The sequence below is a fragment of the Anopheles funestus genome, chromosome 3RL, assembly GCF_943734845.2.
Source record: "Anopheles funestus chromosome 3RL, idAnoFuneDA-416_04, whole genome shotgun sequence".
In the NCBI taxonomy this organism is placed as follows: domain Eukaryota; kingdom Metazoa; phylum Arthropoda; class Insecta; order Diptera; family Culicidae; genus Anopheles; species Anopheles funestus.
In genome coordinates this window covers 20,802,139-20,828,510 of record NC_064599.1, presented here as the reverse complement: position 1 = coordinate 20,828,510, position 26,372 = coordinate 20,802,139, and the positions used below count along the sequence as shown (strand labels likewise).

General features: G+C 41.0%; 1 protein-coding gene across 8 annotated transcripts in view; it reads right to left on the bottom strand.

Annotated features, from left to right (window-relative positions):
• Positions 1-1,533: 1,533 nt before the first annotated feature.
• LOC125770599 (myb-like protein Q) overlaps positions 1,534-26,372 on the bottom strand; it is an 81,232-nt gene continuing 56,393 nt past the window's right edge. For 5 of the 8 annotated variants that reach the window (XM_049440372.1, XM_049440376.1, XM_049440374.1 and 2 more), the window contains 7 exons: positions 11,888-12,670; positions 11,041-11,182; positions 9,966-10,640; positions 9,717-9,901; positions 9,169-9,626; positions 8,761-9,070; positions 1,534-7,364 (listed from right to left, as the gene is read on the bottom strand). In XM_049440372.1, coding sequence (XP_049296329.1) covers positions 6,903-7,364; positions 8,761-9,070; positions 9,169-9,626; positions 9,717-9,901; positions 9,966-10,640; positions 11,041-11,182; positions 11,888-12,670 — 3,015 coding nt within the window. In that variant the 3' untranslated portion in view covers positions 1,534-6,902. The remainder of the gene's footprint in view (positions 7,365-8,760; positions 9,071-9,168; positions 9,627-9,716; positions 9,902-9,965; positions 10,641-11,040; positions 11,183-11,887; positions 12,671-26,372) is intronic. The other 3 variants (XM_049440379.1, XM_049440378.1, XM_049440380.1) reach the window with 3 other exon arrangements.

Genomic DNA, 26,372 nt, shown 5'->3' with positions numbered 1-26,372 from the left:
GAAATAATTGCTTGCACACACTACAAAGGTTTTTTCACAACGCGAGGTGTTGTGCTAACGAAACGCCAACTCTCGCTGGCAATTAAACTTTTATCGTTCGCTGCTAATTGAACTGCCAAATGCGCCAACAACTGTGGGTGCAAGAAAAAATAAATCTAATGCTGCAAGCGGTTGCTCCCGTCCGGTGGATTCGTTTGTGGTTGCAGTTTAGCGCTGAAGCAGAATATTTCTTTACTTGCGCAAAATTGACAAGGCGCCTCCATTACATGATGTTTCTAGTTTCTATGAATTTAAACGTTTACAATTTGATTGAACGTTTGTTTTATGTTTTAAATTTAATTTAAAAACATTTTTGAGCAAATCTCAACAGCTCATTGTGCAATAAAAATATCTTTAAACCGTTTTTACTTCACACTGAAATAATGATCTCGATACTGAAATCATATAATTTCTGTGTCCGTTCCTGTCTTATTTCTAAGCACAAAAATAAAATCTTTGCATTTATGTTGGCAACGCTTGCATCAACACGAATTAGCAACCATTTCGTTTAATATGGCTAGACAACTTAATTTGCTGTAATTAAAACGACCATGCGCCTCCATTACATTCATACTTACTAACACCCACCGTCAGATGGCGGAAGTGTAACAAATTGTTGATCGGTTTGAGGATAAATAATTCATCGAGCACTAATATGTTTCGGGTATTACACCATTTCCAACTCAACCAACCGCGCCATTTAGCAGATGTTTCAAATCACCAGCTTAAGCTTAGACCCGTTCCTAGTTGGAAACGGTCATTTGCTGACGAACGCAGTGCACTAGCTTGGCTACAGGTATATGTCGCTTGGATGCAAGACAAACCAAGCATTCCATTGCGTTTTCCAACATCTTACAACATCTTCTATTTATAGGCGAATGGTTCAACGAACTTCACACACCGTGCTAGATGGTTTTAGGTTTAGTGGTTTTATTAGAGCACGACTTTTCTAATCCGGTTACATGCTCTCTTTTTCTCGTTCTCTCTTTCTATTACATAAATAAACAATCTTTTTAAAGATTTAAATATTAACATTTATTTCGATAATTTATATTTTTTTTTAAACATTGATATCAAATGTCTCAAGCAAAAAAGTGTTTGTTAAAAAAACACAAGTTAGTTTTTTAACAGGGAAACATTTTTTTAATTTTTTAACATATTAAAAAACAGTATTGATGAGGGATTTTTTAACAATATTAAAATCAAGATTAAAAACTATTCAACCATTTCAATACAATGGTACATTACAGTTCTTTAAGAAACTTAAATATCTTATCATTCTTTACATAAAAAAGACAAATAGAAATCGATGTTTAAAATAATATATATACTTAAACCACTAGATAAACTATTTTTTTAACAAATTCATCTACTAAACAGCTCCACGAACCAATAAAAATCATTCGTCTCTATTGAACGCACATCAAAAACACACCAACCCAGTTCGGATGACAAAAGAAAAAATAAAAGTAAGAACAAACAAACACAACACAATTTCATTTTAAAATATCCGTCCTTGTTTTTTTTTTGTTTTGTTTCTGTTCTTTTTATATCGCCACATATATATGTATATATATGTATTATGTTTGTGTGGTTGTGTGTACGTATGTATATATAATATATTGGTTTTTTGCATGTATATATTCCTTTTTTTTAATTCTTGGTTTTACAGTTTGTACACATATCAGTTGTATTCATTTGCATTTCGCTCGTGTTGCTGCTTTCTTTTTTTTACGAGTTTGCATCGACTGGAGTAGTACTGTGACGTACCATTTTGCATTTGTGATTTTTTTTTCTCTCTCTCTCTCTCTCCTTCCACTTTGTCGCACGTATTTCCTTCCTATACCGTTGTGTCCACTTTCTATCGCGTTAGATTAGTATTGTTTGATTTGTGTGGCATCTGTGTCTACGAGAGGATTTTTTTTTAATTTCCAGTGGCGCTGCTAGTGGTTCTAGTACTTTTAGCGTATATTTGTTATGATTTGCATGTTGTTTTTTTTTGTTTTGTTTTGTTCTTCATATATATTCTACGTGAATGAACGTTGATATAGGCGCAATTATGCGCATACACATTCCCCGCATTCGCTAAACAAACTGCTTTTGATTCCTTTGATTTTGCCATTTACTGTCTATTAGTTTTTAGTCTGTTTAGTTCATGCTATCCTGTATTGGTTTTTTACTATTATTTATCTCCCTTCCGCTCGTGTGTTGTGTATGTTACAATTGCACAACTAATCATTAACTGTCCGCTAGATAGATATTACTTTATTTGGGTTTTTTTGCTGTACCAGACGGATAGCTTCGTTCGCGTTAGCTTCATTTGATTTTATGCTGTGTGTCAACCACTTGGCTTACTAATTTACTGTCATACTATCCCGGCGGCTAAAGGTTTCGGCATACTCGCTATACTGAACAATCATAAGAAGAAGATTTCAAATTTTTGGTGGAAGATTTATCTTTTATCATTGTGTATTCTGGCAATGGGAAAACAAAACACAAAAAAAATTGAAAACAACAACAGAAATAACTTGTGGATAACATTGCTGAAAAAATTAAACCAGAACCAGCTAACTTTAAGGAAGATCCCTACAAACACAGGCAATAAATCTACGGACAAAGTCCGGAAAACAAACCCTTAAATGCTGTATTGTTGGCTACCGTTAAAGTATTCGTTATACTGGCAGACTGGAGGTTTGTATTTTTACTATTTTTTCACACAAACAAAATGGTTTCGTATAAAACAAAAAATGGTAAAATTTGTATATTATACTATACATTCTTTGACAGTGCAACAAAACGGAAACAAATTCAACTTCAAATTCTGTTCAATTCATTCCGCACGATAAGAACATTTGTTTGTGTTGTTTGTGTGTAGCCTATTATACTAGAAAAGAACCCGTTTTGTTTCGTTTGCTGCTGTTTAACGGAAACAATACACTGAAACAACAAACGTTCATGAGTGTGTGTGTTTGTAAGTAACTGTTTTGTAATACATGCCGGTGTATGAATAATTCATACACACTCAAAATCATTTCTGTTTTTTTTTTTTTTGCTAGTGAACACCGTGTTGTGTCGGAATATATTGTGATTGAGAAGCAACTTCCACGGACACGGCCATCCGGTTGACAGTATACCTTGTGATAGCGGTAGTACTAGTAGTAGTAGTAGTGTATGTATACTGTGTGTTTGGTTGCTTACTCACATTTAAATTTTGATGCAACCGTTTATCTACCTTCGTATTTGTGTGTTATGCCGTCACAAAAATACAGTCGGACATACTTCCCTTTAGCAAGGAATTGTTTGGCTCTACTTTCTTCTGCCTTATTCACGTTTTGTTTCATCAGATCTTCCTTTTTAACTGTTTATTGTGTTACATTTTTTTATCATTTCTGCTCCTACATATAATACAATGCCACCCTACCAACTCTTCCTAGTGCTTACCTACAATCATCTCATCATGTTTTCCCCATATACATTATATATCGCTTGTTTTGCCTAAAGGACGAATTATGTAGCGTTGGTTTTACACTTTCCTTTAAACCCTACCACGACGTGCGTACTGCGTCGGATTTTTTCTTTTATTTTTTGTTTGTTTACGGTAATTTGCTATAATTCTATTCGCAGACAAAAAAACACCACCACACTCCCGATAGGCCCTATTACATGTTGCTGCTATATTCATTCATTCCTCTGCGTAAAAGCACGATCACGATGCGACGTAACGTGTTTAATTACGAACGGCCAGATGGGTTACTGTCTTCCCAAGTCTAGACAGCTCAGCAGACACAGCAGCAGCGCTTTTGTGTGTGTGTTTTTTATTTGTTTTGTTTTACGAATAAACATTCGAATATCCCTGTATGTTTTGAATTTTCCTTTTGTTTTGCAGAAAGGACGTTGCTTCAAGTGTGTCTTTCCGTTTCACTCAGCAATAGTACCGTTTGTGATCTTCTGTTTTTGGACTACTGGAAGAGTATGATCTCATCCTTGCTTTTTTCTTTATTCCTTGTATCCTTCCTCGATACTAGCCGGTTCTTGTGATAGGTTTTTTTAATTAAACTTTCAACAAAAAAAGGTCTTCGCTATGCTATGACCTATGAGCAAATTATAAACCATCCCGTTCTTTAGGCTTTCCCATCATTTATACTTCACTGTTTCGATTTTTTTATAGTTGTTTTTCTTTCGTTCAATTTGCTCCTTAGTGTTTGTTGCCAGCACAGCATCGGATTCTTCGCTCGCGTGATAAATAAAACCCTTTTTGTTTTGTTTCCAAAGAGTAATAAAACAAAAATCATAACACAACTGCAAACTGTTGTTAATACTTTTGCGTGATGTTTTCCGATTTATTGTTACTTTCGTATTTCTGTGTGTGTGTGTGTGTCCTGTCTCCACGATCAGGTTTGTGAAATCTGTTTCAATTACGGTTTAAATCCGCGCCTAACTCGACACACACACACACACACACTTCTGCGGTCTCGCTTATTCGGTTTTCCACACAATTACCGTTCGAGCGAGTTTTCCCGTCCCTCCGCCTCTCCTTTCCTGTTCGTAACCAGATCAGCAGGACATATTGTTCGATTTTTAACCCGCCTAAACTAAATATCCTTAACTTCAAACGCACTTGCTACTAATGTTCTTCGGAAGCTTTTCTTCTCTCTCTCTCTCTTCTGCACATTTGCATTCGATTTTATAAAATGAAATGGAAGAAACATAAAACGGACGTTATCTACTGCTCTTTTCTCTTCTTTCTTTTAATCTCAAATAATCGTACGGCTTCTGTCAGCATTGTTACAAAACCAATTGCTTCCAGTCAATCACGCGCACGCTAATAATTATAATAGAATAATGACAAAAAAAAGAGTGTAATATAATAAACCAATAGTATATTCGTATAATAGCAATAATAGTAGCAAATAGAATATGTATACATAATAACATCAGACACTTTAAGCTTGTTTTTTTCGTGTTTGTGTGTGTTTCTTTTGTTTTTTTTTCATTGTCATTCGATGAGAAATTGCTTCACGTACGTATGAAGACACAGGAAGAGATGTATTACAAACTGCATTTAAAAAAAAATGGACGCTACAGTGAGCGGAACCATTATTGCAGTACGAAATGGAAGAAACAACACCAAAACTAAACCTTTCCTCCAGAAGGTAGCATTTAGCGAGGAGGTATTTCACATTTCCGGAAGCATTCTTACATTAAACTAAACAATTCTCCAGTCATCGTCCTTTTTTTTCCCCAGATGTGCACCTTTTCTGGCCTGACACAACACAAATAAACCTAACGTGCCGTGTAATGAGATTATTTGTTTTCCTTTCCGATCCGTACCTCAACTAATGTCTAATCATCAAAAATCATAATAATTCAGTCCGTTTCGTTTGATTTTATACTTCGCATGCAAACTGCCATTCGTGTGTGGGTGTGTGTGTGGATCGCTTCCTCTTTTACGTGGCTCAGGGCGTGCTCACAAAATTTGTTTGACCATTGCGCATCGGCAATCAAATTGTCGAAGCAATGGAAACAACAAACTCGCGGGTGGCCAAATTTCCAAACTATGCAAAGGGACATATGTTTTCCTTTTTTTATTATTTTAAAAACAAACGTTATCTAAAGTGTATCTCTCTGTACTCGGTTCGTGTGTGTGTGTGTTTTTTTTTTCTTCTTTTGTTTATCTTCATTTAGTCGATATGGAATGCGCCAGTCGTGTAAGTAACAAAATCCTTCATTTGTTGGTACGATTAAAAACAACAAAAAAACCTTCCAACAAAAGTTATCAATCCTCAGCCTCCTCGTGTAACGTGTTTTCTAGCGGTGCGTTTTTTTCTTCTCTTTTTCACAAACATCCTACATTCACGATCTCTGCTGCTTATTCTCACTATCCCGTACGATTCAACTGATCGTACATTTTTCTCACTGACATCGAACTCCTGAATCCTGACGGATGGCGAAAGGAGATCCGGCAACGTAGATTACCTGCACTGTTTAAGGCGAATAAATGGTTTAACGGCGATCGCAGTGACTTCCTCTCGTAACCCCCCATATACACACACACACGCACACATTTACTCTGTTCTTTCCCTACCGAGCTGTATCTAAAATGTTTATTGTTTCGACTCATTGTTTGCTACACGTCAATTATCAGCGTAAATCACACGCATCGCCTAATATTCGATCGTCCTCTCTTTGCCTTGCCCGTAGAGAATCAAGCCTTTTTTTTTGTTGTTTTACCATTTCTGTACATTACATCTCGCAAAAACCGGAGAACTAAACGTTTCACTTAACAAGAGGTATAAGAGCATTTTTAGTATTGAATTTACTAACACGCTACACAATTCAAAATGCACCTTTCTGCTCATCGCAAACATGCGGTATTCGCATCCCACTACGGTTGTGTGTGTTTTTTGTTCTCCTACGTGCGGGGAATTGTTTGATCTTGTTTTGATTTACACATACTCAGACTATTTGCCTACAAATTGCAGCTTTTCCATGGACGCTAGAAATAACGCAAAATGGTTATTATCCTCTTACGCTACACTGATCAATCCATCAACAAAAGTGATGCAGACAAAATGGATGCTTTCTGCTCCTCATTTTACAGTCATTTTGCACAGTTCTGATGCCATGTTCTCTTCCCTGTTCAGTCGTCTGTCGAATCATGCACCATCGTCGTAATGCATTGGCTGATGCTGATGGTGCTGTTGCTGCTGCTGCTGATGATGATGATACAGCTGTTGTTGATGGTGCAGATTATGGTGCTGATGCTGACGATGATCGTGATCGTCGTGCGTTTGCTGCTGTTGCTGCTGCTGTTGGTGATGCGTTCCGCCATACCGATGATGTTGGCGAGTGCGCCGGTGCTTTCAACTTCTATCATTTTCCTGCTTGATGATGTGATACATCGGATGATACTGCGGTTGCTGCTGGATCGGTTGCAGCGGCTGCTGATAGATGATGTGATGTTGCTGCGGAATGATGTGATGCTGTATTAGCTGTGGCTGATGGTGCAGATGATGATGCTGCTGCTGCTGCTGATGTTGCGCTACCACCACGTGTTGCGGTTGCGTTAGTTGCTGCTGCTGCTGGTGGTGCAGTTGCTGGTGAGGATGCGAAAGATGATGATGGGCCGCATCAACAATGTGAATGCTAACCGGTAGTACCGATGAAGACTGTTGAACTAAATGGTGGGTAAGTTGTTGCTGCTGTTGCTGCTGCTGCTGTTGCTGTTGCTGCTGTTGCTGCTGCTGCTGTTGCTGCTGCTGCTGCTGCGTCGGCGTATTACTTGTAGGCGTCGAGGAAGCCGATAGTGCAGGATTGTAATGTTGCTGGAATATCGGGGGGGTTTTATGGATTCATAATTCATCATTCACGTTCCGATCATTTTGGTTTGTTTTTTTTTTTTGGTGGATGGTTGCATTTTATTTTGGTGTGCGCTAATCACTACTACCCTAATGTATATGAATGTAGTTTTGGTATGCACAGATGTCTAGATATACATAGTAGCAGGATAAAGACATTACGATGAATATTACATTTACATATGAAACAGAGCATTGCACGGTATGATTGCTATTATGGTGTGTACTTTACTACAAATATCCCCCTCATTCTCCGTTGGATTCCACTACCGGTAGTGTTTTGTTTGTAAACCATAACACTGTTACGCACTAACTAAGTTCAGCGGTTAGACTAACGTATCTCTAGATGGGATAGGCTACATGCCGCCGCGTTACTAACCAATGGCTGGGTACATAAACCTTTCCGTACTATTTGATCCGTCCTCTGGTGACAACACATGTCATTAAGTGAGCTTTACGTTAAGACTCTCTCTCTCTCTTCTTCGCTAGGATGACTTCGAATGTTTATCTCGTAAAATTGATTCTTTTATAGCAGTTTTACATTTAACAAAATGTTTTACAGAAAACAAAAAACCCCAAAGGAATAATAGCAAACATAGCGTTGATAAAATTAATTACGCTAATAACATTTTCCTAACCAGGCACAAAGGAGCCTACAATCATGCAAATTGATCCATTCATTGCTGTACAGTTGGCTAACTCAAAAAGGTAAAACAATGTTTCACATATTATAATTTAGCGTTTAATAGCTAAAAAGAATAATTTACACATAAAAAGCAAACAAAACCAAAACAATATTAAACAAAAATTATACAATTAAACTAAAAAGCTCTCGGGTAGGATCGGATAGTGCTCAAAATAGTAAAACAATTAATTTAAAAAAATCAAAACAAAATAAAACCACCCTAAACATGAGTTAATTCGCACCATTTTGTTTTAGTAGTTAATAGATTAGCAAAAAACCATTGTAAGATGATGCATGCTGTACGGTTGTTATCTAAGTACCATCACCAAAGAGTGTTAGAGTGTTAGAGTGAAAAGAATGAAAAACGAAACATGAACAACAACACCAATAATAGGCATTGTGGGATTCCCATTTTCCGATATTAAACTAAAATTAAATAAATTCCAACCTACACGGGATGTGCGCCGAATAAAACTCCCCCAGGTTCTTTTTTTTCAGCGCTTCTCTACCATAATTCTAAACTACCTATCATTTTCCCTCTTATCACCTAGTTCCTTTTTCACTAGTTTAAAAAACAAACCCAAACTCTACCGAAAGCATAGGGCTTGGACAGAACTATACAGACAGATCTTGCTTGATTTGTTTTGTTTTTTGTTTTTAATAATAACTGTAATTTACCGTGTTCTCTGGACTATGATCGTTATGCTGTGGTTCTATCTTAAACTCCATCTGGGGACTACCGCCAACATTACTGCCACCTGTACCGGCACTAGTGGCGTTGGCGCCACCATTACTGCCGCCACTGCCTGCGCCACCGCCACCACCGGTAGCAGCAGCAGCAGCAGCAGCATTAGACGAACTGCCACCGCCGCCGCCGCCGCCTCCCGAGCTGGGCGTATCATACTTGCCCCGTTTGAATCGACCGTACAGTGAGCTGTACGGTAGATTATAGTGGATGGCGGCTTGATTGATCGACATGTGTCCTTGCCTAATGGGCGTAAAGTGGATTCAAAAATAAGGAAAAAGTAAATATATCGTTGAATAATTCAATAATAAACAAAATGGCAGCTTTCAATTGACACTCACTTAACGGACTCCAAGGCCTCCATCATTGCATCTTCCGACCAGGGCGTTGGATTGGAACGGGACAGTTCGATCCCTTCGCGTTTACAGCGCCCGTACAGCGTACCGGTTGGGATGCCGAACTCCGTACTTGCCTTCTGCACCGACGTTTGTCCGGCACGGATCGCTTCCAAGGCACGGTCCAGATCCTCCGCGGACCAGGTGGTGGGTGCCGCATTGAACGGTGCCGCCAGCCGGATACCTTCACGGCGCGCTATCTTGTACAACGTGGACGACGGTATGCCGAACGCCTTCGAGGCTTTGTTGGCGGAGATCGTACCCGTCCGCAGCGCTTCCAGTGCACTGTTGAGCGAATCTTCGTTCCACGTTTTAGACGGACCTTCCTTTTTCGGCGTATCAATGCCGAGCCGGTGGGCACGCTGCCACAGTGTCGTGGATGGAATACCGTATGTAGCAGATGCCTGCGGAAAAAACGCGGCGAAAAATTCGTTTGATTAGAACATCGTACGATCAACGATCGATATGGGGAGCAATCCGACATACGAACATACCTTCGTCAAGCTCATGTTGTGTGAACGTAGCGCTTCTAGCGCCGATTCCATATCTTCTGCAGTCCATGTTTTTGGCCCGGTAGGCGTTTTCGCCTCGTTCGGACTCGTCAGGTTTGTGTACTGTATCGACGATCCATCCAGTATGCCAACTTTCGAGTCTTCGCTTGCATCCGATTGATACATATCTGTGGGGAGGACAGAGAATTAATACTTTGTTCGACTGCACAGTAACAATCCGGCATTACTTACCGCTCATTTGGCTCTGGTTCATGATGCCCGAAATTTCCGGTGTCACCACCATACCGTGCATCGACGATTGATCCTGTTCGACCTCCATCGTTTGATGTTGCTGATCGCCACCACCATCGCTAAGGTTTTCCTGCTTCAGATTCAGTCGGGGCTTCATCTCATCCGCACCTCCTGCCGGTGGACCACCACCGTTGCCGTTGCTATTGTTGGTGGGCGGGCCCGGTGTGACGGATCCGGCCGCACCACTACCGGTTACTAAATTCTCCGGATGCTGGCTGGATGAGGAGGACGATACGCTCGATGCCGGACTATGCGTAGTTGGATGGTGTTGTTGCTGCTGATCCATCAGCATCACGTGCTGCTGCTGCTGTTGCTGCTGCTGCTGCATGTGCGGTGGCGAGTGCCGTTGGTGATCGTTTTGCTGCTGTTGAGCTCCCGTTGGCTGAGGTGTCTGTCTTTGTTGCTGTTGCTGCTGCTGTTGCTGCTGCTGCTGCTGTTGTTGTAGTAAATGCTGTTGTTGCAAAAGCGCTTGCTGCTGTTGCGCTTGCTGCTGTTGATGGTGTAGCTGCTGCTGATGGCTGACAGCGTGATTGTCCAGTTGAACCGCATTGGGAGGATCTAGCGAACGTAACGTTTCGAATTTCACTCGTAAATCACCATCGTTTGGCACAGAATCTGTTCGGAAGCAAGGAATAAACTTCCGATTAGTTTATTCGCATGTATTCCTTTCTACTTTCTAGAGGGAAATGCTACGGGAATGCGCTGGTTGTCGATATTAAGAAACAATACTTCATATTTATTTGTCAAACCTTTTATCAAAAAGTTAATTATGAAAAAAGTATCCTTAAAAATAATAATAAAAAATTTATTCGAAATATTTTTACATTATTTATCGTTTTGAAAAAAAATCATAAACTTTCAATTGTAGCATTAAACTATCAAAAAATTAAAATACTATTTCTTGTTTGAAAAAAAATTAAAACCCAATGACCATCGACAAACCGGCGCACTAAAACTAAAAAGGAAGGAACAGGAATGTGTACGGGAATGAAATAATAAAAAAAGAGTTACTAACACTTACTGGACAGATCACGTGTATCGTGGCTACTAGGCGCACAATTAATGTCCACATGTTCTGTCACTGGTGTCGCTGTCGGTGCTGGAGGCTCTGGTGCAAAATCCAAATAACCCATAGGTACGCCCATAACGGAACCATTCTGGAAAAGAAAACGGAGAGAAGAAGTAGATTAGTCAAAAGTCCATTCTCTTTCATAGAAGATTGCAAAAGATGCTCGGCGGTAGTCGATCGTTTTTAAATTGAAATTTAAACGTTGAAGGCGTTACATGCGTTACAAAGTGTTGCTATTGTCAAATCGCTGTCTGAATCGTAGTAAATGTAATTACCTAATTGTAAATAATTGAAACATTTTTGTACTATGAATGTGGACTAAAATAATTATTATAATTTCAATATATTTACTACTTCACTAATAGTTTTTTAATGTTTTGGTATTGGTATTGAAAAACCAATGATTTTTTCTTGATTTAACGAAGTTTGTTCATTAAATTAGTTAAATCAATTATAGTTTAGCAAAACTCTTGTTTTTTACAATATAATTATTCAATTTCATTATTCGATGCTTGATTTAGTTCAATTCTATTGAGAAATAAATATTATATAAGGACCCGTTTGAATTGGGATGCAGACAGCGATTTGATCCTAGCACAATTTGTAAGCTTTCTCTAATTACCAAATGCAGCTTATTTTACACAACTCTTGTTAAGTGGAATTGATCGTATAAGGAGCAACGATCGAGGAACATTTATCAAACATCTTTAACCAAACATTGGGCAATCTTCTTAATACGAAAACCAAAAGCTTTCTTTTCTTCTTTTTTCGTTGTTGTTGATATTTTACTCACTATTCCAACGCCCATCCCTAGGCTGGCCATTTTGCTTCCGAGGGGATGCTGCTGCGACGGCTGATGATGGGGATGGTGAGGATGATGGTGCTGCTGTTGCTGCGACTGATGATGATGCTGCTGATAATGTTTATCCTTCGAACCAGTTGTGCTTAGATCGTGCGTTTCGACCACTAACACCGAGGACGGTGATCCATCATCGTCCTCGTCGACAATATGGCCGCCAGACGTTCGTGTGTCACCGACTCCGTGCGGAAGCTGATGCAGATGATGCAGGTGCGGATGGTGATGATGATGGTGATGGTGCAGCGGGTGATGATGCTGGGAAGGATGATACAGACTACGCCCTGTTCCCGATCCTATTCCACCTCCACCGCCTCCTCCTCCTCCTCCTCCTCCACCTCCGCCACTACCACCCTTGCCCGTACTGCAGCCCTTGCCGTTCTCACTGTATCCCGTCGATTGGGAGGAAGACGAACTGTTATTGTTACTGCCACCACCGCTACCACTCCCGTGCGATCCTGCTCCACCACCTCCTCCTCCTCCTACTGCTCCAGAACTGCCAGACCGGCCACCGCTACTCGTGCCCGATGAGCCGGACGGTGGTGGTGGTGGGGGCGGTGGTTGCTGATGGTGATGGTGCTGATGCCGGTTATCCGGTGGCGATCGTGACCGGTACGGTTTGTAACGTTTTAGCGCGGGCGAATAATCCTGTTCGTACTGTGGTTCGCCCACCTCACACAGACCCTTAATTTTGAGCTGTTCTGCCGTCCGCAATAAACTCTACAAAACAAAAGAAAGGAGAAAAATAAATTGCTGTTAGTATAAGCCACATATTTTTTATGAGATTAAAAAAAATAAATTCGAATCGAATAGCAATTAGCGGAGTAGTTAAGGACAGTAATGGTAGATCAATATCCGGCAGTAAATGCTCTTCCATATACGCGATACAAAGTTGTCTCATCGGGACTCGATGGTTGTCTCAGAAAATTGGACGACTGGTACATATTTTCCGAGCTGTCAATTTGCCAACACTTATTTGAACTAATCGGCTTTGATCTGTCAAATACCAGCCGTTGATCTGTCAAATGCCAAAAATTCCTCAACAATTTTTGAGGAGCTGTCAATTGCTAGTAACACGGATATAACCAACAAACATTTAAAATGAAGATTAGATTAGATTAATAGAGAAATTATTCCACTGAATATGGGAACTTAGACTAAAGTCCGAACAAACATAGGGGAATATCTCCTTTCTCACAAAATAGAAGAAGAGTTAACCCAGATGAGGTAATGTTTTCCATTTTTTAATGCTTCAAGAAAATATTCCTGTTTAAAGTTTTGAGCAGAACCGAACAAAATCCTTCAGCAGGATTCAACAAGAATACATTTCACTCATATCGTCATCAGATGTCTGATAGATGCCGTCTGCAACTTAAAACTTTCTAACTTAAACCCTCATAGACCCCAATATCAGCGACAAACTTCAAGAAATGACCTTGAATCTTTGTTCCCTTTACATCGTTTAAAGACCCGGCTAAATATTTACACCATCCTGTGTTGTACCTTTCGTTTTCAACAACTACAAAAAAACGCAGAAGTGCAAACACACATTTCATACACCTACAGTGCACCTACACAGGACACAACAGGAAGCAGAAGCAACAAACAATAAAAGCGAAACGCGAACCCGGCACCGAGTCATGAAACCGGCAGCACAAAAGGAGAACCAAAGCAACACAACAACAACAAAATAAAACAGTAAACATGTGCGCATATATATGTATATACCACCCAAAAGGAAACCGATTCCACATACACGTGCTTTTTTCCCTATTTTATTTTCCTTTTTCGCTCCTCTATCGCTCTCCCCCCACCCGGGTTTTACACACTTCACCCCCAAAATGACAGCAGAGAAGCAGTGGAGACGGATGTGGTAGTGAAGGGAGTAGAATGAGCGGCTTGTTTTTACAACACACATTTTATGCCCCATATTTTTACGCCATTCATTCATTCATTTTCATCTTCATTTTAACGCCATCTCGTCGCACTCCCCCTTTTCCTTCATCCTCCTTCTCCACCCTCTCGCGCCTGTCACGCATAAGCGCCCAGAGCTCACAACACAACACATCATCGCAATCTTCCCCATTTCTCTTTCTAAACACACAACCCAAGAAGAGGAGGAGGAGGAGAAGGAGGCATACGACGACGAGACACCTTCTCATGCGACCTTCCCACTGTGTGTGAGAGTGTGCCTGTTTTTTTTTACCCATTCTTTTCGTTTCTTGTTAGCTGGTCAGTGTTCTTTTTTCTTTTAATATTTATTGCATGTTGCGCCTTGCTTTTTCTCTTTATTGCTCAGTTCTGTTTTGATTCCCCAGCATCGTTGCTTTTAGTTCAATTCCATCTTCCACCCTAGTCCATATACATGTTTTGCCAATGCACCCACAGTGCCCGGTGTCTAGCAGAAAAAAACAGGCAGCAATATCCTAGCCTACTGTGGGTCTAGAATGCACCAACATGCAAGTTAGATTGTTGTTGACATTTGAAGGTCAGCATCAGTAGGCGATGCTGTATCTTCGTGCTTTCTTGAGTGGAAGCTTGTCTTTTCGTGGTCTTATTTTGGCATGTCCAATCTTTGGAAGTTTTTTAAAAATAGAACACAACAATCAACATTCGTTCATTTGCTCCTATCATTTGCATGTTGTTTCCGTCCCGGGATTTTATTTTGCTCTTTTTTTCTCGGTCTGACTGATAAGCGACCGGAGTGTTCTGTGCAACAGACTGAAGTCATGCTTTGGGATTTGTTTTCAAAATTCCACAAGTAATCATCATTCTGCCGGTGGTCCAAAATCAGAACAAAGCATTTGTGTGCGCACTTATACAGGGTTTTTTCCAAGAAAAAACTTAAATGTGACTGCCTTATTGAAAAAAATATATATTTATACAGTTTTGGGTTCTATTCGTGCAAATTATTTAATTAATAATACAAAACACACTCTTCACAAGCTGATGTAGCCTTTGAACTGGTTTCAAATCATCTCTTGACATTCTTAGAACCCAACACAAGTACATTACAGATATTCAACTCTGGTAACATTATACCCCAAGGCCAAAATCTTTTGAATGTACAGGTCTCGTAATAAGAGCGGTTTTGGGAGTTCTTGAAATAATTCTGAAACATAAAAATAATGACTTAGTGTTCAGTAGATTTACACGATGTTCTGATTCCGAATGCGTAGGACGATTTCTGTACAAAGTATAATTTTTGGCGAACCAAACCCCATTATTTTAACGAAAGTATCGACCACCTCCTCAAAGATATCCTTTTTTGACGAGATAAACCTTAAGTTTTCCAAATTCTAGAAATTATCGATCCTTAATATTTATCATTTAGATCATTTGTTCGATTTTTTTATCGACCAAACTTAATTGGCAACTTAAGCCATTATAAACTCAATGCGTACGACGACGATCACATAATTTGATTTCGATCAACTGATCCGATCCGAACCGATCAACTATATTTAATGACGCTAATAAGTGAAAAGGTAGGAGCTCGGCTCTTTTACACGGGAAGTCCTGTATCTAATCCGATAAATAAATTCAAGGAGGACCAGATTACAACCGATCAACAATTTCTGAAAGTCTTCAATGCTACAAATAAATATAAGAGCAACAAATTCTTGTTTAAATCCATGTTTGTGCTGATCGAGTTTTACAAAACACAAAAATAAACGTTTCGATTTCCTTTTTTTCGCCCTTACCACAAATGCATTTTCCAGGAGTGCATTTGTGCGATGGTGGTAAAATATACCAAAAAAGCAAAAAAGGATACACAGTAAAGGTACGCACCAAAAATCACAACAACACTTACACCGAAGCAAACGGAGCACCAAAAACTTCTAACTGCAGCATGGAAAATGGAAGCGCACCACACGACACGACAAGTGGAAGGGACAGCAAAAACAACAATAAGAAAATGCAGAACAATCAAACACCAACATACGCAAGAAGAAAGCTAAAGGAATATCAACGTTGCGAGCAGTAGTGACACACGCATACAAATGCCAAGCGCTGGATACAATCCGGCGGTAGGAAACAACTGAAGAAACTATCGAAGGAGATAAAAATAAAAGAAGGAAGAAAAAAAAAGATTATTCACAACGCTCATGTGTACATGTGTGCGTGTACGGAGCGCTTTTCATGTTCAGAGGATGCAGCAGGCTGTGCTGCTGCTGCTAACGATGATGCCGACCACACAGCATAAACGATAGTGTGCGCCCGTGCAGCATAAAACGGAATGTGGGAGAGGGATGGCGGGGTTTTGGGAGAGCAAAAATTTTTTTTCCCGTTTTGCTTATTCTTTTCCTCACACAGCATTATACCGCCGCACATCATCGGCATGTTTCCTCGCGCTGTGGAGTGTGTGTTTGTAGTGGTATTTGCAAAGAAAGAAAAAAAATGCCACACAAGAGGGGAAAAAATCAAGAACCTCCTCATCTCGGATCATGAAAGTAAAGAAAAAAAAACAACCCCCTATTGCTACTTCCTACACCACCCCACAACATACCGCTTCACTTCTACTTGACAACCGTACACTATTTGATGAAGCGTGTATTTTTCTTTCTACGAATGTGTGTGTGTGTCTATGTGTGCATATGTGTGTTTTGCCAATGGTTGCTTTGGTGCTTGGGATTTTTTTCTTCTTTCCTTCCCTGTTCGACCAGAGTTCCTTTGCAGGGGTGTCTCATTCCTGCACATAACTTATGTGCCTCGAGGGCTGTGCCGCGTGCACCGTTTATGTGTGGCTCTGTGTGTGTGTGTGCGTGTTCGAATATTTGTTCGAATGTCCCGTTCTTGTGTGTCTCGGGAACGAGAAGATGTTGAATGCCTTACCAACGTCATGGTCTGCGGGCTCGCAGCGTCGTCGTTCGTCTTCTGTGGTTCCAAACCTCCCCCCCCCCCCCAACCATTTTTCTACACCACCGGCCACTCACCCTCCTTTCTCCAGCAACCCTTCAAAGGGCTGTATCTCTCGCTCTCTTCCTTGCGAGTCTATCTTCTTACTGGTACGACTCTAGCTCAGCGTTTCCCTTTTTATGCTCCCCAAACCCGCCCCAAAAGCCCTTCCATTCAAGGCGCGAGGATTCCGTACCGACTGATATTGACCGAGGGAGGAAGAAGAAAAAAAAATTGTGACACACGAATATCGTCGGATTTTTTTCCCAATTCCTTTACTATTCCGATTTATATCTTTCTCTTTCCATCGTGCGCGCACGCGATTGAACAATTAAATTGCGTTTCTTTTTTAAACCACGATCTCGCTCTTTCACGCTTATGTAGAGGTTTTTTTTTCTCCCCCCATCATGATCATCATCATCATCATCAGGAACACAATACACAACCAGCTTTCGCGTGTATTTTTCCCAGTGTCTCGAAAGAAACGGACGAAAAAAAACCTGTACAAGACTGCTGACGTCCTTCTGCATCTCGTGACGTTTCTGTCTCGTTCTGACATCAATTTTTTTTTCTTGCTCGCACCATTGCTTGCTCGCCGCCTGTGGCTACTTGTGATTTTTATCCCGATTTCGTCAGTATTTTTTTTCTTTTCGTTCCCATCCTGCAACACCATCGCACACACAGAGAATGGCAAAGAAGCGAAGGAATCTCTCTACCCGTTGGGAGGGTAGATAGCGATGGAGCGAAAGGAACGAAAAAAAAACGGCCACTCGAAAAGCTGCCCAAGTCCAAACGTGCCCACAGCGCGCGCTATCCTTCGGAGTTCCCGTGTTCGTCCCGTGCCCTTCTTCTCCTTCGTTCTGTACACCCTTCACAGCGTATCTCGCTTCGTCCTTCGGCGTGAGCTTCTGCAACGATCTCAGCTACCACCTCTCCCTCTCTCTGTCTTCTACCTGCCCAATCGTCTTTGCCCATTCCGATATCCTTAACCACTTCTCTTTTTATCCTCACTCACCACAAACAACCCTTCCCAATGCTTCCCTTCAACGTACGAACGAAGTCTGATGAGGAGAGGAAAAAAAAATCACACCACCCTTCCCGATGCATCCTTTCCCCTGCTCCACTCCAACCTTCCAGTACACTAAAACCCTAGCATTACTCCCATTTGCCCAAGAAAAGCGAGAGATATCAGGTTGTGTATTGATTAGTGCCACCCCTTAATTTTTATTTCAACTTTTTACATAACTCTCGCAAACCCACCCTCCCAACCCCACACAAAAACCCATTCTTCTAGCCGCGACCCGATGGAGGTGTTTTTTTTTTGCTTCCTCCCTTTAGTCTTCTCAACCATCGCCTCCTTTATACACATAAAACCTATGTGATGATTCCCATCCAAGAAGGCCAGTAGTAGTCGTTGACACCAGCAGTGTGTACAGGGGTGGAAAGGAAGTGAGAGAAAAAAATCAACCCGAAGGGAAAAAAACACGGTTCGAAAGAAATAAAACTTGCTCCAGAAAGTGAGCCCGTCCGCTGTCGCAGGAACGAAAAAAAAACACAAGCACCAGGAGTCTGAAAATATGCAGCCAACTGTAGCTATCCTTTTTTCTTTGTCTCTCGCTTACGCGCAATCACGCGCGCTGGTGTGTATGTGACGTTTCTGTTGTTTTTTTTCTTCTTCTTTCTTCTCGCTCTCTATAAAGGATATGCTACGCCGAACAGGTAACGGGTGCGTAACGGGAGTGTAACGTGACTGTGTATAAGCAAATAGCAGGTGACGGGGTAAAGGCGACAGATAGTTTTTAACGACATTATTTTTTTTTTACCTTTTTTATTGGAGTTTAAGCTTTTGCTCAACTATCATGTTGGTAAAGCGTATAGAGCAAGAGCAATATTTAAGCATCTTTTTAGAAGGCAAAATTATCAAAACTCAAAAAATATGTTTCAAAAAAGGATTTTTTTTTTCAAAACTATCAGCTAGATAAAGCACTTTCATTCAAACATGTTTCATGAAAATATTTAGCCACTCTTAGAAATTGGTCAACAACTGAAACCGATTACGCACAGGTCCACATCACCTGTGGTGGTTACACGGCACCGAGTCTGATGACGAGTACGGCGACAGTGGACGACAACGTGCCATGCACATAACACAACATGGATGGCATGGTTTCCTGGAAGAACCAGTTTGTTTTTTGGACGTTGTTGGGATAATTCCAGCTTCGTTCCAGCGGAGGCAATTGTGTGTGATCATCGACAGGCAATTTTTAATTCGTTCCAAAACTCTCTGCCCTAGCCTGAAGTAGAAGGAATAACAATTTATTTTTTTTTTTTCATTTCGAAGCAAAAATGCAACGGATCTGAACCATTCGAGCAGGAGAGATCCGAAGCGGATAAACATTAAATGATCGTGAAGAAATTTTTTTTAACTTTTTTTTTGACTAAAACTTCATAAATAGATTACAATCGCAATTACAGAGTAGAGTTTACGTTACTTAACATCTTCACCTATAGGTATGATTCATTTTATTTTAGCATCATTATGAAAATTAATTTATCGTAAGAATTTTTTTTTTCAAATTAGTTAATTAAGAAAAAACAGTTAATTTTTTCCTAACTCTTAAATACGATGTTGGATTAGAGTTGAATTTTATAATTTCTTTACAAAAGAAATCGTAAATAATTTAAAAAAGAAAGTATACTGCTTTGCAATTAGCTCAATATGCCTTCGTATGTTACATTACCAAATCGCCACATTCCTGCACGATACAATCACAAAATGTTTTCTTCCTTTTTTTGACAAAAAAAACCAAAATGAACCAACAAGCATGCCAAATAGAAGGAGAGGAAAAAAAAGTATGCTGCCTCAAAATACCAACACACGCCAACGCGCGTTCGGACTGTTTAAGAACGCACCAAAAAGCTGACCACTACCACCACCATCATTCAACAAACAGCTTCAGGAAGCTACACCACCAAGCTTCCACCCTTATCCAACCAATCAAACCAAAAAAAAATTCTTGCCAAATCGCGCACTCACACTACTTTCTGATCCGAGGAGGCGTGTATCTCTTCGCGTGCGGGTCAAGTTGCCAAAAAAAAAAAACAGAGCAAGAATCACCCTGTGCGCAAACCATTTACATGTCTGTTTTTTTTCGCTCTTTTTATAAGAGGGGATTTTTAAAAAAATATTCTACCACAGCACAAGATAAGATGTGTGCGTTTGGCTCACATTACGCGTGGGGTGGATGGTATTGATTGTTCCATTGAGTGACAAACCGTGAACAAAAATATTTAAATCCAACATTTCGCATAAAGTTTCAGCAAATTTCATCATAAACACATATGCAGAGCAAAACTAATACTAAGTACACCTAATAATACCACACGATTGTGTTATATTATTTAAATTACGGCTTAATGAAGACACTTAATGTTCAAAGTTTAATAAACCAATTTGTATAAAATCATACGTCACTTGACAGAATCGCGTATTGTACTCATGAAACATGCCATAAAGAATGTTTTACTCCGATCGACATTGATCACAAAGCAAACATTAATTTCACACAAACATTTGATTACATTTTACACTATAGTTAAAATTTTCGGGAAAAAAAACACTGTTCCACGGCGTGCGTTATAACGCCATATAACGCTTCATAATAACGCCAGCACATCACTATATTTCAACTTTATTCTGCAAACTGAGTTCTTCGCATCAGAAAATGGACACAATTAACATGTTTTTTTGTTGTTGTTGGTTGTTTCAATACACTATCCATAGACACTTTTAAACGCTCGAAGAATTCACATACCAAAGAGGGCAACACACTTACTCACAAAACATATGGATCGTGCAAGCAAATGAAACAGGGATTTTGCTACAATTTAATTCATTTTATCTCGGGGGTTTTTTTTTGCAAAAGAAAACATTTCGTTGCACCGAAGCTTATCATTCTTCCTAATGATTTATTGTAGCACTGTAGTATGGGCTTTTGATATTTTTTTTCCCCTTTTTTTCGTGAAAATTATCATTCCAGAGTAACCTTTAAAAAAAACTGTGACTGCCAATGGAAAAGTAGTGATGATTTCAATTATGAAAACTGTCACGAAATGCGTTACACTATCTATTTTTTTTTTGGTTTTGTTTTGCAGTGTACGATCTCTTTTCCACCCCTCATCCTTTATGCCACTCGCACTCGCCTCTGAACCATTTCGTTCTGGATGATCACTCGATCCCACGCACTAAACGGTGCATAATATCACCTTGCGAGAATCGCATATCATTAGCACCCATTAGACCTTTCACCGTGGACCGTGGATTAGAGATGGTGATACCTGACGAACGTTTCCGTCCTTTTGGACAGTGTGCTGCTGATGCTGATGACGATCTTCAAACACGTACCTTTTACACTCGGTGACTGGCAAATGGGGGATCGCTATTTGCTGTTTGCTTGTGCACGCACGCTGCAAATTGCTCCTCCTTCGGCGGACAATCAAGCAAAAGCGTTGATCCAATTAAAAAAAAGTGCAGCACAAGGGGCAGTGCGACACTCTGGCAGGACACGTTATAGCTAGCGCGTATAGCGAACGCGAGAGAACAAGTGCAGACGAAGCGCGCGCGCGTCCGTCTTGGCTAATTCGTATTCCTGTCGATTTTTAAAAACTTTTTCGCTTTTTTTTTCTTTGCTCCTTTCTCTCGTCTACGGCTCCTTAAAGGAAACCGGCCAACACTGCACACACCACCTGCAGTGACATATACCCACATACACGCACACACACAATCACACACATACATACACTACTCACACACACACATAAACACACGCGTGCGACGGTACACGAGAGCACCGATCCCGGGGACCAAACAGAATCCAACCACGCACCGAACCGAAGAGCCACAGTCGAAAAACTAAACTGAATTCGCCGAAAAAAATTTACCATGCTCCACCGTGTTGTGCGCTCGATCTATCCTGAGCCCACCAACACAAGCACACATACACACACGCCTCAATCGCGCATTGTGTATGGGTGTTGAATGCGTGTGCGCTCCTCCTTCATACCCCGCCATGTAACGACACATTCGAAAACGACCGGCCAGCACCGGCTATGTTCACCCTTCCTACATACTTTGCTTTGGCTGCAGCACAACATACCACCACGCATACCACTACAAACACATACACGCTTGAGCATCGCTAAGCCTTTGGCTTGAATGCGAATACTTGTGTGTGTGCGTGTGTCTACTACTAGGAGGCTGGGAGTCGTGGAAAAAAATGTGTATTGGTATGCCACGGAAAAAATCCCCGCACGAAAAGAAAAAAATTGCCACATAAACACACACACACACACACAAACAAAGGCGAGCATTTTTTCTCTCTACATACAATTTTTATATTCACAGCACACCTCGTGCTGTCTCGCTCTATCGTTAAATGGATAGTTTATAGCATAGGAAGGAAAAAAAACACCCTTCCTCCCATAGCTCTTCATTCTCTCTCTCTCTTTCTCTCACACTCGTCTATCTACCGGATGCGCGCGATACAGCTCGCGCTCAACATAGCTCATGAGGTGAGCGAGAGCAACAGATATACACGCTGAGCGAGCGAGACGGCAAGATAGAAGTTAAAAATGTAACCCCCACACACACACACACGCGGGAGCTCGCCGCACGCATTCATTTGTACATACGCGCTTGTACACCGGGAAGCGCGGGATGGTGGTGTGTGTGTGTTTACGTCGCGCCGTGCACTTGACATCCGCTCTACCGCATAACCTGACCAACCCGTGAGGCCGTATAATATGCCGGTTGGTGAACAAGAGAAGAAAAAAAAATCGTACTGCCATGTCCGCGTTAACATCGGGAACGGTGTGTGTTGGTGCGCTGTGCGCCCCACTAACACACATCCAATCCACCAACATCGCGCATCGACTTCGTCGTCTTCAACCGTGCGAAACGGACGACTTGAATGCGCGGTGGGGAAGGGAGCGAACGGGTGTGGTGGAAAATCGGATCGGATGGATGGGACAGACACAACAATCCATCACACATCCTCCTACTTCCCACGAGCTACTTACGCATACACACAACCAAACACACACACATGTGTGCGATAATAAAAAAAAACGATTGCCCTTGCTTGCTTTTAATGCATCGTGTGTGTATTATCCTTTTTACTTACAAATCATGTAAGAAGAGGAAAAAAGAAGCAGAGAACAACTGCACCACATATTTATCATGCTGCAAGTGCGATCCATCATCACACCCCATCACACAGGAAGCGACATTCAAACAGCAGCAGCGCGAAAGAACGCACACACACACACACAAACGTTTTCGCGGCGTCGTCTTTCGCTACCATTCGCACACACTGATCAGTGTCGTGTGGAGGTTTTCTTTTTTTTTGTTGCAAAAAAACCAAAAACCCACCAACGACGACAAAGGAGGGTGGGGGTGGTATTCTGAACCCCCCAAAAAAAACTACCCCAACACAAACACCCGTCAGCTTACACGGGTGGAGGGTGCTTCTGGGTACATCGCTATACATCGCAACGACATATGACGTCGTAACGCACCTCCCGCGTACGCATACAGCGATAGGCGTCTTGTGCGTCGTACATTTGAAAAAAAAAACCGTACAGGCATTCCTCTAATGAAATGATCAACGAAATCGCACCCGAAAAGAAGAAAGAAAACATACATTTCACTCATAAGCGTTCGTGTTGCTGTCGGGAAATGTAAAACAGAAAAAAAATCTGCAAATACAAACACACAACACCCGGTGGAAGGGGGAGTGACTTTAAGGGATATTTGCAAGCGACGCGTCGTAATCGTAACGATTACGGACTTGGAGCGATCGGGATGGTTTTTTTTCGTTCGAAAATTCGTACACCAAAACATCCGTCTTTTCATTTACGAGATATACGAAACATTCTGTTCCCTGTGGAAGTTTGAACATTTTTAAAGAACGCTCTTTCTCCAATAAAAACTCTCTTTCTCGCGTCTGATACATCATACCGGCGCTTACTTTGATTGAACAGTAATCATCATTAGTAGTTTCCTAGACATCAACGACATATTTCTTAAAACAAAGAACAAGAAAGAAGCATTTCTAAAAGAAAAAAAAAGTATCTCCATCTTTATTACATACGGTCGCACACAAGCGCCAGCCGGCCGGCTCATTCAACCGGCCGCATTGAACCTCTGCAAAAAAAACCGAGAGGATGCGCTTTCGTACACATGTTGCACACATGTGTTTGCTGCATTTGCCTTCCCCCCGGCCCTCACCCCACGCAAAAACCCAATTGTCGTTCGATCCTTTCCTACAGACTTCCCATTGTGCGTACACAATTTAATATGTCTGTGCCTACTCAATTGAAGATATGAAAACAAATCATCAATTTGCACAACACAGCCATCCATGCCGCAAGAGACAAACGCATACACCTGCAAACCAAACACAGGGTATAGGATCAACAGCGAACGGGGACAAGATTGTCAAAAAATTTCTACGAAATTTCTCTATGGATAGAGGAGACAAAACAAAAAGAAGGAAACAACCCTCATGCCTCATCCCCAAAAAAAGAAGCAACAAAAACTTCACACACGCTTTCTCTCCCTTATGCACACAAACACACACACATCCCCGTTTGTACGATGGATATGTACGTACACATATAATATTGTGCCTGGTCTGCACTCGCGCGATACGCGAGCTGCTCGCTCAGCACACACACGCACGATGGATTCGCACACAACACACACATGCGGGCGCGTACACACGCAAAAGCCCATCGTTGGGAAGGGCGGTGGGAGGGGGGTACTTTTCGACCGGCGAAACGTGCACAATGACCTTGATTTTGGATTTTCTTGTGCTTGTTCGTTCGTTACGTCGTTCCTTTATTCCTTCTTCTTGAAGGGCAAACAGACAGCAATCACGAAAGGGGGCAGGGTACAGCAAACCATTTGGGTAGATGTGCAGGCAGCCAGGCTATAACATAACGCATAACGACCGAAGGGAGCTTAGAGAAGAGAGAACGAGGGCGCGCGCGCGCGCGTAATATTTACGCGGCGGCGACAAATCGCGCCATGCTTTTATAGACTAGAAGCTGCTGCTTGCATGCATGCTTGTGTTCTTATGCGTATGATTTGGCCACCGTACACCACCGGATGTCTAATGGTTTTTGGGCTTCCTCCAAGCAAAACCGAAATGGTTTCAAGAGCGAGAGGGGGATGGGGGAACCGAGAGTCCCGAGACGACAAACGAGTTTAATTATTTGCATATGTTGGACATTCACCTTTTGCCTGACACGTTTGAAAGCGTTTGAAACTTCAAGAGTGGATTTTCGTTGTTGTTGTTGTTTTTGGTAGCAATATTATTAACCAGAGCATGGCAAATTTGATATCTTTCCTTGATTTGATTCACGGAAAGGAAACGGACGCTCTATGATAGGAAAAAGTAAGATTTTGGTACTATAATTGAAGAGTTTTGTTATCTGTCAAAATCGCTTGACAATTTAATTTGCTATAAAACATACTTAATTTAATAGTTTTATAGCAAGCTACACTTAGAGAAGTCAATCCCAATCAACACTAGTTTCTAATATAAAACTAAACGTCAAATAAAATAGCCACAAAACGCATGATTGAGGTGAGGCGAATTAAAAGTGAAACAAACAAACAAAAAATGGCTGAAAGATAAATGTTAACCTTGACCGAGGTTAATGATACAAGGCGTAGATCTTGGAGCCTACCCGCCAAAGTACGAAACGCATACACACACACACACACGCGCGGTGGCATTGGCCTTTTGTAGTTTTTTGTGTGGTATGTTATGTCCGCCCGTTCTTAATACTCCCGGAATGGTTCAACCAATATCCCCCTTTCCCTCCCCCTTCCTTCCTCCCTCCCTCCCACCCTCCTTTACATCCTGCTTCACTCACATTAGAAAACTAGCTAAATTTTCACATTCGCCAAATTGCTGGCAGAATAGAACAGAAACCTGACGAAGGAGAACATTCACTACGCGTGGCCAAGATTTTATCTTCACGTTTCCTCTTCGAAATGATCAAACAGGGCGAAAACAGGGGGATAGAAGATTTTTCGATTTGAAAGCTTGTTATTTTTTTTCTTCTTCTTCACGATGAAGAGTGATCGTGATTCAAGTTTACAGACAATTAGATTCCGCTGTAGATGATAAGTTGGGTGACTTATTTTATTGTATTACATTTATAATTTAGATTTTTTTTGCATTTCTATAAAATTACAGACACATATTTATCGTTGCCGAATTTACCGAATTTATCGTTTAACATAAACAGTTGAACTTGAACTAATGGCGAGATTACACCTTGGAATAAAAAAAAACATCAATATAGGGTAATTAACATTTTTTCCCTTCAAATTGGTACCGTTTTAATTTACCCAACAACTCTTAAGCTTCTGCTAAGATCGTTCTGGCCATTGTAAATTAAATAGCTTCAGGTAAAAGCGCACCAAATGGAGGTAAATAATTTTAACTGC